The following is a 15,759-nucleotide window of genomic DNA, read 5'->3' on the forward strand; positions in this document are numbered from 1 at the left end:
GCTTCACTGTGCCACTGGATCAGAGACTTCCTCACCAACAGGCCTCAGGTGGGTGAGAATAGGTGGCTCAACATCGTCCCCACTAGTCCTCAACACAGGCACACCGCAGGGCTGTGTTCTCAGCCCAGCTCTCTTCACCCTGTTTACACACGACTGCGTTGCCATCCACCCCACCAACACAGTCGTCAAGTTTGCGGACGACACAACAGTAGTGGGTCTCATTTCAGACAACAACGAGACCCACTACAGAGAGGAAATTCTGCAGCTCACCCAGTGGTGTTCAGCCAATAACTTGGTGCTGAACACAGGGAAGACCAACGAGGTCATTGTGGACTACAGAAGGTCCAGGAGGACGGGTCACACTCCCCTTCTCATAGATGGAGAAGAGGTGGAGCGTGTGGACAACATCAAGTTCCTGGGCCTCCACATCACGTCTGACCTCTCCTGGAATACAAACACCTCCCACCTGGTGAAGAAAGCACAACAAAGGCTCTTCTTCCTCAGGAAACTGAGGCGTGCTGGACTTTCCTCACGGCTGCTCGTGAACTTTTACAGGGCGACGATCGAGAGCGTCCTCTGCCTCAACGTGACTGTGTGGTATGGTAGCTGCACAGCACTGGAGAGGAAACAACTGACACGGGTGGTGAGAACAGCACAAGGCATTGTGGGATGCCCCCTCCCGGACCTGGACTCTATTTACATGGGCCAGGTCAAGAAGAGAGCTGGATCCATAGCCATGGATTCCAGCCACCCGGGCCACAGACTGTTTGTGCCGCTGCCATCAGGCAAGCGGTTCAGGAATATACGGACTACAACAAACAGACTGAGAAACAGTTTCTTCCCCACAGCCGTCAGAGCCATTACTCCCTGCCGCCCCCTCCCACACATATCATAACCTCACATACACCCCCCCCCCACACCCTAACCCCCACACAGCCATATTGTTCTGCACTTACACTGTCACATCATCTGCACTTTACCATAATTGGACCTGCTGCTTCTTCTTTGGTGTGGTTGAGTGCCTTTAGTTAATTTTAGTTGTATATATTATTATTACTGTGTGTTTGTTTATTTAATATTGTATATTTTGACTTTTTGCACGGGAGTTGCAATAGAAATTTCGTTGAATCCTGTTCAATGACAATAAATGCTATTCTATTCTATTCTATTCTATTCTAAAAAGGCCTGGTTTAATAACCACAAGCACAAAAGTCCCTTTTAACTTTTCTCTGTGTCGCGCAAAGCAACACACCATCCAACTTGGCTCATTTGTTACATTAACGGCTTCCAACGTATACTAACGGAAATACGTTGCTCTGTTTTTCCGTTTCGGTCAATAAATTAACTTTACAAATATTTATCACAGAAATAAAATACAGTCTTTCACTCACCAAGTCCAACAGACAACTCTCTTAAAACTCCTCCTCCAAAAATGAGGAAAAAGTTTCCAGCTTTTCATAGCCTTGCTAATCGGCGGTTCGCTTTGATCTCCCTTAGCTTGGCACGACTCTTCACTCCTTCGCTCTCTCTCTCGGTCTGTCTCTCTCTTTCTCTCTGTCTGTCTCTCTCTCTCTCGGTCTGTCTCTCTCTTTCTCTCTGTCTGTCTCGCTCCCTTCCCCTAGCGCAGGGATGGGGCTAGTCACCTTGACTACACAACCATGTGACCCTTCAGAATAAGATACTTTTTTCTTACACTTGACCGTTCTAACTGCTGACAAAATAAATAAACTTCACACAGTTTCAAATAAAACAAAAAAAAATACATGAATATAAATCACACTGTCTGTAACTTTTATTTTATTCTTCTATTATTATTTATTCATTTGAAACTATTTTGCCCTATTTATTCTTTCCTATTTACGCATTTTTTAATTATTTATTATGAAATAGTAATTAGTTAATTCAAATGAAGGCTATTTTAACCTGGGTTACACCCTCCCCACTTAAATCTATGCAAGTCCCTTTGCATAATACGTAAGTCAGACTAACTGGATCTCAGGGGTTTCAAGAGAACCTGTGACAGCTTCACTTAAACTTTGGAACAGAGATTGCACAACATTGACAAGAGGGTTCCCTAATTTAGGATAGGTTAAGAAATTTGGCTTGGTTCTCTGTCGAGAAGGTCTTTTGGCAGTGTGTTCTGTCCCAAGCTCAGGTTCTTTGTCATCATTGGTCATTGGTTGGGTCTCATTCACCTCAGTCTGAGTCATTTTCACAGAATTGACTTTGTTAAGATCTGAAGCATTGTCCACCTCATCAAAGTGAATTTCGATTTCTTTGATTTTTTTCAGGTTCAGGCACACTCTGTGTTTCCACTGAGTTGCCCCTTTCAGTTAAGTTGTCCATTCTCTGTACATTGTGTGCAGGAGCATTTCCAGGTGCTATGTCATGTTCTGCAGCATCAGTATGGTCCGATTTAGGCTGCTCAACAACAGATTCCGGCACAGTTTGGAAGGAAAGACTACTTTGTACTCCTGAACTACCCTAGAAATCTCCTGCAGAGGCCCTGGGGTGTTATACAAATGATAGTTGCCTTCCTCCTCTGAGTTGTTCTCAAGTTCAGGTTCATCATGGTCTGTACTGTGATGCTGCCGTGTGTTTTGGCCGGCTAGGTTTTTCTCGAACTACAGCAGGATTTTCAGGGACAACTGGCAAAAAGCCACAAGGTAACAAAAGATCTCTGTGAAGAGTTCTGGTTGGACCATCCTGGTTCTCAGGTTTAACCGTGTATACTGGTAAGTTGTCTTTTTGACTGACAGCCACATGGACAACGGATTCCCACCTGTCTGATAACTTGTGTTTACCCCTAATCCTAACATTCCTTACCAATACACGATCGCCAACACCCAAGACAGATTCAGTGACATGTCGGTCATATCTAATCTTATTCCGTTCAGCCACTTTAGCAGCATTTTTACTAGCTAGTTGGTAACTCTCTCGAAGGTGAGATTTTAGAGCTTGGACATACTGCAAGTGGGACTGTTGCTGGCGATGGCTCAGAGTGACATTAAAAGCAAGGTCTATAGGTAGTCTAGGCTGCCTACCAAACATTAACTCATACGGTGTAAATCCAGTACTCTCATGTTTGGTACAGTTGTACGCGTGTACAAGAGGCTTCACAAAGTCACGCCAATGCTTTTTGTTCTCATCAGTGAGTGTACCCAGCATGTTTAATAAGGTTCTATTAAACCTCTCTACTGGGTTTCCCCTGGGGTGGTAGGGTGATGTTCTGACCTTCTGTATTCCAGCAAGGTTACATAGCTCTTTGATGGTTTTTTATTCAAAGTCTGCACCTTGATCGCTGTGTAATTTTTCTGGGAAACCATAGTGGACAATAAAGTTTTCCCACAAGGCTTTGGCTACACTACGAGCCTTTTGGTTTGGTGTAGGAATTGCTACAGCATACTTTGTAAAGAAATCAGTGATGACAAGGACATCTTTAGTATTACTGGAATCTGGTTCGATTGTCAAAAAGTCAATACACAGCAACTCAAGAGGTCTGGTTACTTGAATGTTCACTAGAGGCGCTGCCTTCTCTGGCAGGGTCTTTCTACAAACACACCGACTACAGGTCTTGATTTTCTGTTCAATATCTGAGGCCATTTTTGGCCAGAAAAATCTGGTTCGGATCAAGTCGGGGGTTCTGTCAAAGCCAAGATGACCCATGTCATCATGGAGGCTTTTCAACACCATAGATCTTAGGCCTTCAGGGAGGATAAGTTGGTACTGGATTTCTTCACCTACTCGCCTTTTTCTGTACAGAACCCCATTCTGCAGCTCAAGTTTGTTCAGCTCGCGCAGAAGGATGGAAAGCTGTGGAATTTCTTTCCGCACCATGGGAGAAGGTGTTTCACCTGTTTCCAGCTGGTGTATAATTTCATTGATAGCAGGATCGCTTCTTTGACTTTGACTCAGTTCTTCTTCTGACATGCTTGGAATGACAGGAAAAAGGCTGCACTGATCAAAACTGTCAGGAACCGCATTAGCAGTCATAGACAGAGATGTTACAAGGGGGCAGGTAAAATCATAATGATCTGCATCGAAAGACTGAAATACTAGATGTTTTTCACAGATCGCATTTACAGCATGAGAAGGAAGATGAGTGAAAGGATCTGTGCCAGGTAAGTGATGTTGTACAAATTGGCGGATTCTCTCTTGTTCTTTCAGGGAAACGAGATCGTTTACTGGTTCAGGGTGTGGACGGCGAGACAAGCCGTCCGCATCCATATTCTGTTTCCAGCCCTATACCGGAGCTGGAACTCAAACGACGATAAAGCAGACAACCAGCGGTAACTTGTTGCATCTAACTTAGCGGTGGTCAAAATATAAGTTAGAGGATTGCTGTCAGTTATCACTGTAAAGGGACTGCCATACAAGTAGTCACAAAACTTTTCCGTTACCGCCCACTTGAGGGCAAGAAACTCAAGTTTGTGAGCGGGGTACCGGCTTTCACTTCTCGATAAACCTCTGCTCGCATATGCGATGACACGCATCTCTCCCTCTTGCTCCTGATACAGAGCTGCCCCTAGCCCGGTTGTACTAGCGTCTGTATGTAATACATACTGCAACTTGGGATCGGCAAAACCCAACACTGGGGCAGTAGTCAGTTTGTGTATTACTGTTTCAAATGCTCTTTGACAGCTCTCTGTCCATCTCTCTCCAAAAGGAGCTTTTGGCTGAAAATATTGGTCGCTTTTCAACTTAGAGTTACTTTTCTTATGCAGAGGGGGATATCCTGCAGTCAAGTTAGTAAGGGGTTTGACGATTTTAGAGAAATCTTTGATAAACCGCCTATAACATCCTGCAAAACCTAAGAAGGATCGGAGTTCTTTTAGGTTCGTGGGTCTTGGCCAAGTTGTCAAGGCAGCAACTTTTTCAGGGTCTGTTTCCACGCCGCGCTGAGAGACTATGTGCCCCAAGTACCTCACAGATGTCTGAAAAAACTTACACTTCTCGAGTGACAGTTTTAGACCGTACTCTTGGAGACGACTGAGCACATGTAGAAGACGTTTTTCATGTTGTTCGAGGGTTTCAGAAAAAACTATAAGTTCGTCCAGAAAGACTAAGACTTCCTTAAGGTTTATGTCGCCCATACATCTCTCCATCAGCCGCTGAAACGTGCTGGGAGCGTTAGTTACCCCCTGCGGCATACGGTTGAACTCGAAAAATCCCAGTGGGCATACAAAAGCTGTCTTGTGCTTATCTGCCTCCTCGACTTCAACCTGGTAATAACCACTTTTGAGGTCAAGGACCGAAAACCATTTCGACCCCGTAAGGGCTGAAAAAGTTTCCTCCAAATTAGGAAGGGCATAAGCATCTTTGATTGTGTTCTGGTTTAGTTTTCGGTAATCGACGCAAAGTCGTACGTCTCCATTTTTCTTCCTTACCACCACAATGGGTGAGGAAAAGGCTGACTCGGATTCGCGGATTACCCCTGCCTCTAACAGTTCATGCAAATGTTTACGTACAGCGTCAATGTCTTGCGGTTGAATTGGGCGAGGCCTGTGTATAAAAGGGGTCTCATCGCTCAGTTTAACCTGATGCTTTACTTTATTAGTACACCCAAAATCAGTGTCATGCTGCGCAAAAACTTCTGCATAATTCGCTCTTTCCATTCAGCAGGGACTGGAGAATCTGCAAAGTTTAAATTAAGCTCAGCAGACTGCAGACTAGAAGTTTGCTTTGACTCATCAGAGATATGAGGATGTGACAAAATTTCCTGCATGGCATGAATTTCAGCAATGACACTGTTTCCAGGAATAACTATGTCATGTTTACTTTCGTTGCGCAGGACAACTGGAAGCTTTTGCGATCGTTTCTCAGGAAGGGTGAGTAAACAGTTAGTGACCAAAACACCACCAGGTAACTCGACAACAACCCACTTACCTGGAGTATCAACATTCACATGAACTGACCCCTCCAAGACTTTACTTTGGCCTGCAAGAATGATTTCAGGCTCATTTCCTGACAGTCTGACAAGACCAAGATTGCTAGTCTCTTTCTGCCTGTATCTCTTTTGTGACACGCTCAGCACCACTCTGTAACTATAAGGAAGGGCACTGGAGTCTGTGTTAGTAAGAGAAAAACTTTCAAAAAGAAGATCAAGGGTATTTGTACCAATCAAGAGAGAAGACTGGACACTGGAGCGTGTGTTTGGAACAACCAACGCGAGAGAAGACACGGTAAGTTCATATCCAAATCCGTCCTTTGGGAAGGTGATGTCAACACATATGTAGCCTGAATATGGAATATTCTGACCATTTGCGGCTTCAACTTCGAGAAGGTCATGTATGGAATGCATCTCCAAATGTGAGAGATAACTGTCATAAATGACTGTGACACTGTTGTCACTTGTGATCCGGTGTCGAGAAGGCAATTACAAGTCTGTCCATTAATTAGTACTTCAGCAGTGTACTTGGCTCCAACTAAGCCTTTGGGTAACTTCACACTGGCTGATTTGTTGTGAAGGAACCGTTTTCTGGTTGTTCTCAATCGTTTAGTGGGACTGGCTTCACTAACAGCACTCATCTGTCCCGCAATGAGGGCTTTCTCTAGTTTAAAGACTGGGCTTGATTGTTCTGTTTGTCCCAAAGTAACTGTTTTGCTTTTAACTGTTTTCTTTTCTCAGCAACAAGGGATGGATTTGATTCATTGGAGCAAGCTGAAGCAATATGGCCATCCTCGCCACATCGAAAGCAATACCAAGGTTTCAGCCTACTCTTTACAGTTGGGACTGTCACAGTTTGTTCAGGTGCCTTAGGCTTAATTAGTGCCCTAGCTTTAGGTGCACTAGCACTTTTCTTAGTGGAGTTTTGTGGGTTTAGCTTTGCCAGCTGGCTCTGGAGTTCAGCGATTTGCGCTTTTAGCTCTGACCAGATCACTTTTGGGAACCACAGGTTGAACTACTTTTTGAGGTTTCAATCCCATCAACACACTAGCCAACTCGGCTCATTTGTTACATTAACGGCTTCCAACGTATACTAACGGAAATACGTTACTCCGTTTTTTCCGTTTCGGTCAATAGATTAACTTTACAAATAACATTTATCACAGAAATAAAATACAGTCTTTCACTCACCAAGTCCAACAGACAACACTCTTAAAAAATCTCCTCCTCCAAAAATGAGGAAAAAGTTTCCAGCTGTTCGTAGCCTTGCTAATCGGCGGTTCGCTTTGATCTCCCTTAGCTCAGCAAGACTCTTCGCTCCCTCGCTCTCGCTCTCTCTCTCGGTCTGTCTCTCTCTCTCTCTCGCTCTCTCTCTCTCGGTCTGTCTCTCTCTCTCTCGGTCTGTCTCTCTCTCTCTCTCTGTCTGTCTCTCTCTCTCTCTCGGTCTGTCTCTCTCTCTCTCGGTCTGTCTCTCTCTCTCTCGGTCTCTCTCTCTCTCGGTCTGTCTCTCTCTCTCTCTGTCTGTCTCTCTCTCTCTCGGTCTGTCTCGCTCCCTTCCCCTAGCGCAGGGATGGGGCTAGTCACCTTGACTACACAACCATGTGACCCTTCAGAATAAGATATTTTTTCTTACACTTGACCTTTCTAACTGCTGACAAAATAAATAAACTTCACACAGTTTCAAATAAAACAAAATAAAATACATGACTATAAATCACACTGTCTGTAACTTTTATTTTATTCTTTTATTATTATTTATTTATTTGAAACTATTTTGCCCTATTTATTCTTTCCTATTTACGCATTTTTTAATTATTTATTATGAAATAGTAATTAGTTAATTCGAATGAAGGCTATTTTAACCTGGGTTACACGTCTTTTCCTTCCTGCAGAGTCCGAAGACCCGCCGTCCGTCAACCCGTCCAGCGTTGACGACAACATGGAGGACTCCGACACCGAAAAGGAGTCGGACGGCAAGCCGGCCACCAAAGCGTCATCGTCCGTCCCAGGCATGGACGAGTATGAGTTTAAAGACGAGGAAGAGGAGGAGGATCTAAGCAAGGCGCTAAACGACAGGCACATCCCCCGGAGGGAGCTGCGGCAGCGCGAGAAGGAGGACAAAGACAGGAACCACGTGGCGGGAAAACAGAGCAACAAGGCCGACTCGTCCTCAAAGTCCAAGAAGCAGAAAAGCTCCCACGTCCACTGCAGCTCCGACACGTCCAGCGACGAGATGGAGAGCCTGTCGGAGAAGAGGAACTCCCCGACCTGCTCGCAGAGCTCTGAGGGCCACAAAATGGACACCAGGTTGAAAAAGGACGGCGCCGAGCAAAAAGACAAGGGGAAGGTGAAGAAGAAGAGCAAAAGCCAGAACAAAAACAAGGAGAACGAAGAAGACGGGAAGGAGAACAGCAAGACTTTGGTTCTCTCTCTTGCAACGGTGTCGGAGAGCAACGAGGGGCGCGAGGAGGACTCCTTCAAGATGTCCTTCAGTCCTAAAGACGACTCGTCCGTTCACCTCTTCCATTTGTCCTCCATCAAGTCTCCGAAGCTGAACCACAACCTGGCGGACAAGCAGTGTCCGCTGAAACAGGAAAACACCAAGGTGTCCATCAGCGACGGCTCGTACAACCACTACTCTGAGGCGGACTTCTGCAGCGAAAGCTCCAGCGTGAAGGGCTGCAAACACAGGGAGAAGAGCAAGCATCATCAGAAGGAGCCCGGCGTGGACGCAGACGATGGCCGCGCCAGCCCCTGCAAGGACGCCGTCACAGGGAACAGCGTGGACGGCGGCGAGCCGGCGGTGCTACGGAAGACGGACCTGGACGGGAAGGTGGTGAAGAAGCACAAGCTGAAACACAAAGAGAAGGACAAACACAGGCGGGATTACGAAGCCGAGCGCAGCCGCCACAGGCAGAAGGAGGCCAGGAAAGATGGCCACCGGAACCTGGAGTTCGACCGGGAGTTCTGGAAGGAGAACTTCTTCAAAAGTGATGAGGCGGATGAGCCGCCGACGGGGAAAAAGGACGGAGAGGACGCCAGCTCGCTCCAGAAGTCGGCAGCGGACTCCTCTCCAGTGAAGGATGAGAAGAACTCGAAGGAGAAGCACTCCGGAGGCAAGGAGAAGAGGCCGAGAGAGGAGCGGGAGAAAGACAAGGCGGTGAAGAAGGAGCGGACGAAGGAGGAGAGTCACGGATCGTCCCGGAGTCCGGAGGAGTCGCAGCAGAACAGCGCCGTGAAAGAAGAAGCGGAGGAGAAACCCGTCGCGGCTGATCAGGACCAGCTGGAGCCGTCTGAAAAAACAGCGCGAGACAAACCTGACAAGAGGCTCCCTGGAAAAGAAAAGGATTCCGAAAAAACAGAGAAGACGCATCTCGACAAGGAGAAGAAGATTAAACTGGAGCACCCCGACAATCCCGTGGAACGCTGGAAGGAAAAGGAGAGATCCGGAGCCGCCTCTTCACTCTCACCGGGAGATAAAAGCTACAGAGACAACGAGAAGTTGAAGTCTTTATCCGCCGCCAAGAAGCACGAAGACGGCAGGAAGAGTAAAGATAAGCAGGAGAAACGGTCCGACAGGGAGTACGGAGGCGGAGATCACAAAGAAAGAGACCGAACAAACAGCGACAGACGAGGGAAACCTCCGGAGAAGACCGCGGATCACCGCTTGAAAGAGAAGGACTGCGATCGGAAAAAGAAGGACAAGATGAAAGACGGCGGCGTGTCTTCCAGCTCCAACCTGAAGCTACTTCTGGAAGACAAGAGGAGCTACGTGTCTGAGAGCAGCAAGGTATCATCATCCGCAAAGTCAAAAGAGGAGGTGGCGGCGAAGACGCCCGAGAAGGATCGGGACCGGCGAGACCGGGAGCGAGAATACGACAGACACAAGGACAAAGAGCGGCACAAAGAGCGCTCCCAACAGGCCCGCATCGGCAAAGCCAAGTCCTGCGAAGGAGACGCAGAAAAGAGCAAACCGAAAACCCCGACGGCCACTCGGGACGCAAAGCCAAAGGAGAAGCGGCTGGTGAACGACGACCTGATGCAGACCAGCTTCGAGCGAATGCTGAGCATGAAGGACCAGGAGATCGAGCTGTGGCATCGGAAACATCTGGAGAAGCTGAAGCAGAAGGAGCGGGAGAGGCTCAAGCAGCGGCCTCTCTGCGACCCGGGGAAGTCCAAACCCAAAGACAGGAAGCCGGAGAGCTGCCTGAACAAGGAGCTAACGCGCTCCAAAAGCTCGGAGACGTCCGACGTCCACGGCAGAGAAAAGAAAGACGCAAGCGGCAACAGGACGCTGTCTCTGGACGGGAAGAGCGCGCCGTCCCTCAGCGCCAAGGTCATATCCGTGGTGGAAAACTGCCTGAGCAGGTCGCCGCGTCCCGAGAGCGACCGCGGCGGCCTCATGTCCCGCTCCGTGTCCCTGGTGTCCGTAGCGAGCTCCGAGGAATCGTTCCAGGCCACGACGTTGACTCCCAGACACACGGAGTACGACTCGGACGTGAACCTGGAGACCTCCGACTCCCAGCAGGCGTTCCTCCAGTCTTCCCTCGTCATCCAAGCCGCCAGGTCGCCGTCCGTCCACGACAGAGACTGCAGCAGTCTTCCAGACGCGCCTCAGTCGGGGAAGCACGAACCCCAGCACCTCCACAGCGTCCTAGAGGAAGAGCCCAGTCCGTCTGCCGAGGGAGACTGCGCGGAGCGTCCGTCCACGTGTGGCCTTACCGCGTTGGAGGAGCCGAAGACGAAGGAAAGCTTGGAACCTGAAGAGAACCTTAGCGGACATCAGAACCCAAACCTGCCGGCGGAGACGCTCGGAGAAAAGGAAGGAAGCACGGCGGGACAGTCGACAACACAAGATCTTCCAAATAGAAACCAGACACTTCCACAAGGCGACGCGTCTCAGGCGGAGCAGAAACATCCTCCTTCCCCGGATCCCGCCGCAGCGAAAGACGTCACCAGTCCGACAGAAACATCGCAGGTAGGCCTGACAGGGACAAGCTGGGGAAAATTATTTACAATCCTGGCTGTCCTCTTCATGAGACTTCAGTCAGAGGCTTCTTCAAATTCACTGTGATACAGACTGCTAGAGGAGATCTTTTTCCTCTAATAACTCTTTAGCAACAACATTTAATGAACATTCAACTCTGGAACTGGATTTTAAATATCCAAAATGATTTAATGAGACAGTAGGGTTTCCCTGTTGGTACCTGCCATGTTTTTGAGTTAAAATGTGTTCAAATTGAAAATATGTTAGTTATTATTAGTAATAACTAAACATCAAACATTAAGTCTCAAGAAAAGGCATACATCACGTCCCACAAGTCTGAACCAGAAGTGATCCATGCCACTGAACCGCCATCTTGGTAGGCAAGAGCAGAGCAACTGTCATGACAGTTGGTTATTATTATTATCAGATTATTACCAAACTGACGTTTGGTTCTGACAAGATGGCTGTCAACTACACTTCTGATTTTTTTTCCCCAGAAGTGTGAAAAACCTAAAATACAAAGACAAAAGATGTTTAGCCTGGAGGCCCGCCAGGCTTATAAACCCCTGTTTCAGAATTCCCCCTGTAAAATTAGATTTAAAAACAGGAGTGAGTTGAGACCAAAGCACCAGACTGGAGACTTTATCATCCAGTTTTTGGTAGAAAAAGAGAGAAAGGATAAAATTGATAACTGGAAATGCTAATTCTAACTTGGCTTGTGATTTTTGCGACAGGGAGAAAGTGGTGGAGAATCGGATCAGCCGCTGACGTCCGGCGAGCCGTCGGCGCTCGCGGACGCAGCGACCTTCCATCAAAGAGAGACGCCGCCGTCTTCCAGCACCGAGACCCAGCAGCCGTCCGACCTCCAACCGGAGAACCCTCCTCAGGAGAACATGGCCGCCGGTTCTGACAACCCAACGGCGCCGGACGCACCGCGCAGTCCTCCACCAGAAACCAGTTTGCACATTCCCAGTTCTGCTCCAGCAGAAGAAGACGACGACGACGCGTCCACAGACGATGCAGACAATTCTCAGCCTTCCACTGACAACGTTCCTTCCACTTGTCCTGATGTCCAGATGGAGGACGCGGCGTCCTCCGTGACCCATGACCCCCGAGAGGAGTCAAGCGACGCTCATCAGGGCTTAGAGAGCAGCGTCGCAGCAGAGAGCTCTCCCCTGGACGGAAGCGCGGCCGATGCTAACGCGGAGACGCCGCCCGAGCCGATGGACGCCATGCCGGCGGACGAAAAGACGGAGACATCGACGGCCGAAGAGCAGAGCCCGAGGTCGGTCCAGTCGGCGCCGCAGACAGACAGCGGCAGCGCCTCGGGCAGCTGCTCGCCGCAGTCCGCCGACCGAGACTCGGACTCCTCCGGAGCGAAGCTGAAAACCCGGGCGGCGGACGAAGACGCCGACGTCCACGTCCCGCACCCACGCAAGAGGAAGATGCCGAAGCCGGCGGCGTCGCCGCTGAGCTCGGCCACCCAGCAGGAGAGAGAGAGGTGCCAGCAGTCGCTGGCGGCCATCGTGGACGCGGTGAAGCTGGAGGAGATTGAGCCGTACCAGACGGAGCGGGCCAACCCGTACTACGAGTTCCTGCACATCCGCAGGAAGATCGAGGAGAAGCGCAAGGTGCTGTGCAACGTGACGCCGCAGCCGCCGCAGTACTACGACGAGTACGTGACGTTCAACGGGTCGTACCTGCTGGACGGGAACCCGCTCAGCAAACTCTGCATCCCCACCGTGAGTCCGACCGGATCACACAGAACCATAACATGCACCGTAGGACTCGCTGACATCTGACATTCCTTTCTTTATTCCCTCCCTTCATTCTGTCCTCTTTTCCTTCTTTCTTTCCTTTCTTGCTTCTTTATCAAAATCTGAAAAGTGCGGTGTGCATTTTATCACTCTGTGCTCTAATATTTAAAATCCAGAGCCACTAATTGGAGTCAATCCGTCTTTTATTTGTCTGACTCTGAGGCACGGTGGTGGCAGCATCATGTTTGTTTTTATTTTTATTTTATAATCATGCAGCTTTTTCCTTCCTCTTTCTTGTTCCTCGTGTTTCTCCTTCGCATTGAACTGAATAATTGATCAGTTTTTTCTCTAACCGTCTTTAATAATTAATATTCGTATTTTCCAGATAACTCCGCCCCCTTCGCTTCCTGAGCCGCTGAAGGAAATGTTCAAGCAGCAGGAAGTCGTCCGGATGAAGCTGCGACTGCAGCACAGCATCGAGCGCGTACGTTTTTTATCTTTATTAATGTCACGTTGACCTGACGACCTCCAGCTGACCTCTGACCCCCCTCCTTTCAGGAGAAGCTGATCGTTTCCAACGAGCAGGAAGTGCTGCGGGTCCACTACCGGGCCGCCAGAACACTAGCCAACCAGACGCTGCCGTTCAGCGCCTGCACCGTCCTGCTGGACGCCGAGGTGTACAACATGCCCCAGGACATCCAGGTGAGCCTCGCTCTGACCTCTGACCTCTGACCTGCTGCTCTGGGTTTTGACCTGTCGGGTTTTTGTTGCCAGGGCGACGACGGGAAAACGTCGGTGAGGGATCGGTTCAACGCCCGGCAGTTCATGTCCTGGCTGCAGGACGTCGACGACAAATTCGACAAGCTCAAGGTCAGACTTTCAAAATAAAAGCTCATGGATCTGGTTTGTATTTTGGATGTTTGTCAGAGGAAGAAGAGGGTGATTGATGAAGGTTTTTACTGATCAGGGATCAATAAGAGGCTGGAGGATTCATGTTGTTCACTGAATAATTAAAACTGAAAGGTCAAAGGTCAGACTGAAGGAAGTTGACATATTTCCTTGATTTGTTTTTCTTTCTCTTTTTTCTTTTATCTCAAAGGTTTCAGATTTTTTCTTGTAAATTTCCAATAAATTATATATAATCACGTATCAATAGTCCTGATTGATTTTCACTTTGAATCCTAAAGTTTAAATTTAATTCATTTTAGAGGAGAAGCAGTTTGCTGCAGTTTGTAGCCCTTAACAATCAGTTTAGGGTCAAAGGTTGAGTGGAGATCCTGATGTTTGGTTCTGATCCGTTTGGTCCTAATGTTTGGTTCTGACCCGTTTGGTCCTGATGTTTGGTTCTGACCCGTTTGGTCCTGATGTTTGGTTCTGACCCGTTTGGTCCTAATGTTTGGTTCTGACCCATTTGGTTCTGACCCGTTTGGTCCTAATGTTTGGTTCTGACCCGTTTGGTCCTGATGTTTGGTTCTGACCCGTTTGGTCCTGATGTTTGGTCTGACCCATTTGGTTCTGACCCGTTTGGTCCTAATGTTTGGTTCTGACCCGTTTGGTCCTGATGTTTGGTTCTGACCCGTTTGGTCCTGATGTTTGGTTCTGACCCGTTTGGTCCTGATGTTTGGTCCTTACCTGTTTGGTCCTGACCCGTTTGGTTCTGACCCGTTTGGTCCTGACCCGTTTGGTTCTGACCCATTTGGTCCTGATGTTTGGTTCTGACCCGTTTGGTCCTGATGTTTGGTTCTGACCCGTTTGGTCCTAATGTTTGGTTCTGACCCGTTTGGTCCTGATGTTTGGTTCTGACCCGTTTGGTCCTGATGTTTGGTTCTGACCCGTTTGGTCCTGATGTTTGGTCCTTACCTGTTTGGTCCTGACCCGTTTGGTTCTGACCCGTTTGGTTCTGACCCGTTTGGTCCTGACCCGTTTGGTCCTGACCCGTTGGGTTCTGACCCGGTCGGTCCTGTGCCCCCAGACGTGCCTGCTGATGCGGCAGCAGCACGAGGCGGCGGCGCTCAACGCCGTCCAGCGCCTGGAGTGGCAGCTGAAGCTGCAGGAACTGGACCCGGCCACCTACAAGTCCACCAGCATCTTCGAGATCCCCGAGTTCTACATCCCGCTGGTGGAGGTCAACGACGACTTCGACCTGACCCCCATCTGAGGCGCCACGGCGCCGCGGAGCAGCACTTACAGCCGGGTTCCCTTTTGTTTCGTTTTTCTTACCAGAACCGGGCCGTGAAGATTTCAAATGTTTTCAAAGTGTTCATACGTTGTGTACAGACTGTGCTCTTAATTTTTTTAACTTATTTTATACATAAAAAAAGAAAATGTGCATTTGTACATAGTCATGTAATTATTGTTTTAAACTGTAAAAAAAACAAAAAGTAAAATAGATATTTTGATTGTAAACTCGTTCCGTCTGATGTTTTATTGGACCAAAGTCGTTTTGTTTTTTTATCCGGTCTTCGTCTGTGATGTTCTCGTCGTTTGTTGTTGTTGTTCTTTTCTTTTCTTTTTTTTTTTCCAACGTTTCTTCCTTCCTTCCTTCCACATCTGGAGCTTTACGCCACAGCTGGTGTTTCCTCGACTTTGGCGGTTTTAATGCTGTGCATGCATTGCGATGTTCTTTATCTTAAAGTACCGTGGACTTTAAATTTGTGAGGTTTTAACTGAAGTGTTCAAGCTCTCTCTCTCTGTCTCTCTCTTTCTGTCTCTCTCTCTCTCTGTCTCTCTCTCTCTCTAGTCTTTCTGTTTTTATTTTCCACCCCAACATCGTGTCTCTTTCTTCTGGCGGCCTCAGAGCGTCCTCCCGTGTCGTCCACATTGTGTCTCGCGCACATCGAAGTCTGTTGTGGCTTCCAAGAAAAAAAAGAAGAAGAAAAAAAACACTTTTACAGTTTCGACGTAAGATCACAACAAATCCTATTTTTTCAACATAATGCCTTTTGAACGATAGTTCTAAAAAAAATGTCTATTTTAATATTTACTTGTTACATGACTTGTACATATTTGTAATATATAATTGAATAAATTTTATTTGTTGTGAAATTATATCTGTGTTGGATGATTTTTTTTAAAGTTTATCCACCTGCATTATAATAATAATAACTATTATTATTTATTTATATTTA

General features: G+C 47.8%; 1 protein-coding gene across 3 annotated transcripts in view; it reads left to right on the forward strand.

The window, feature by feature from the left end:
* The window catches only part of ankrd12 (ankyrin repeat domain 12), a 58,227-nt gene extending 42,548 nt beyond the window's left edge, over positions 1–15,679 (forward strand). For 2 of the 3 annotated variants that reach the window (XM_055058283.1, XM_055058284.1), the window contains 6 exons: positions 7,780–10,865; positions 11,609–12,616; positions 13,017–13,115; positions 13,190–13,333; positions 13,406–13,501; positions 14,604–15,679. In XM_055058283.1, the coding sequence (XP_054914258.1) occupies positions 7,780–10,865; positions 11,609–12,616; positions 13,017–13,115; positions 13,190–13,333; positions 13,406–13,501; positions 14,604–14,789 (4,619 nt within the window). In that variant the 3' untranslated portion in view covers positions 14,790–15,679. Of the gene's footprint in view, positions 1–6,628; positions 6,707–7,779; positions 10,866–11,608; positions 12,617–13,016; positions 13,116–13,189; positions 13,334–13,405; positions 13,502–14,603 lie in introns of all 3 variants that reach the window. The other variant, XM_055058282.1, reaches the window with a different exon arrangement.
* Positions 15,680–15,759: the final 80 nt, after the last annotated feature.

This window comes from Poeciliopsis prolifica, unplaced genomic scaffold (assembly GCF_027474105.1).
Source record: "Poeciliopsis prolifica strain line A6 unplaced genomic scaffold, Auburn_PproV2 SCAFFOLD050, whole genome shotgun sequence".
NCBI lineage: Eukaryota > Metazoa > Chordata > Actinopteri > Cyprinodontiformes > Poeciliidae > Poeciliopsis > Poeciliopsis prolifica.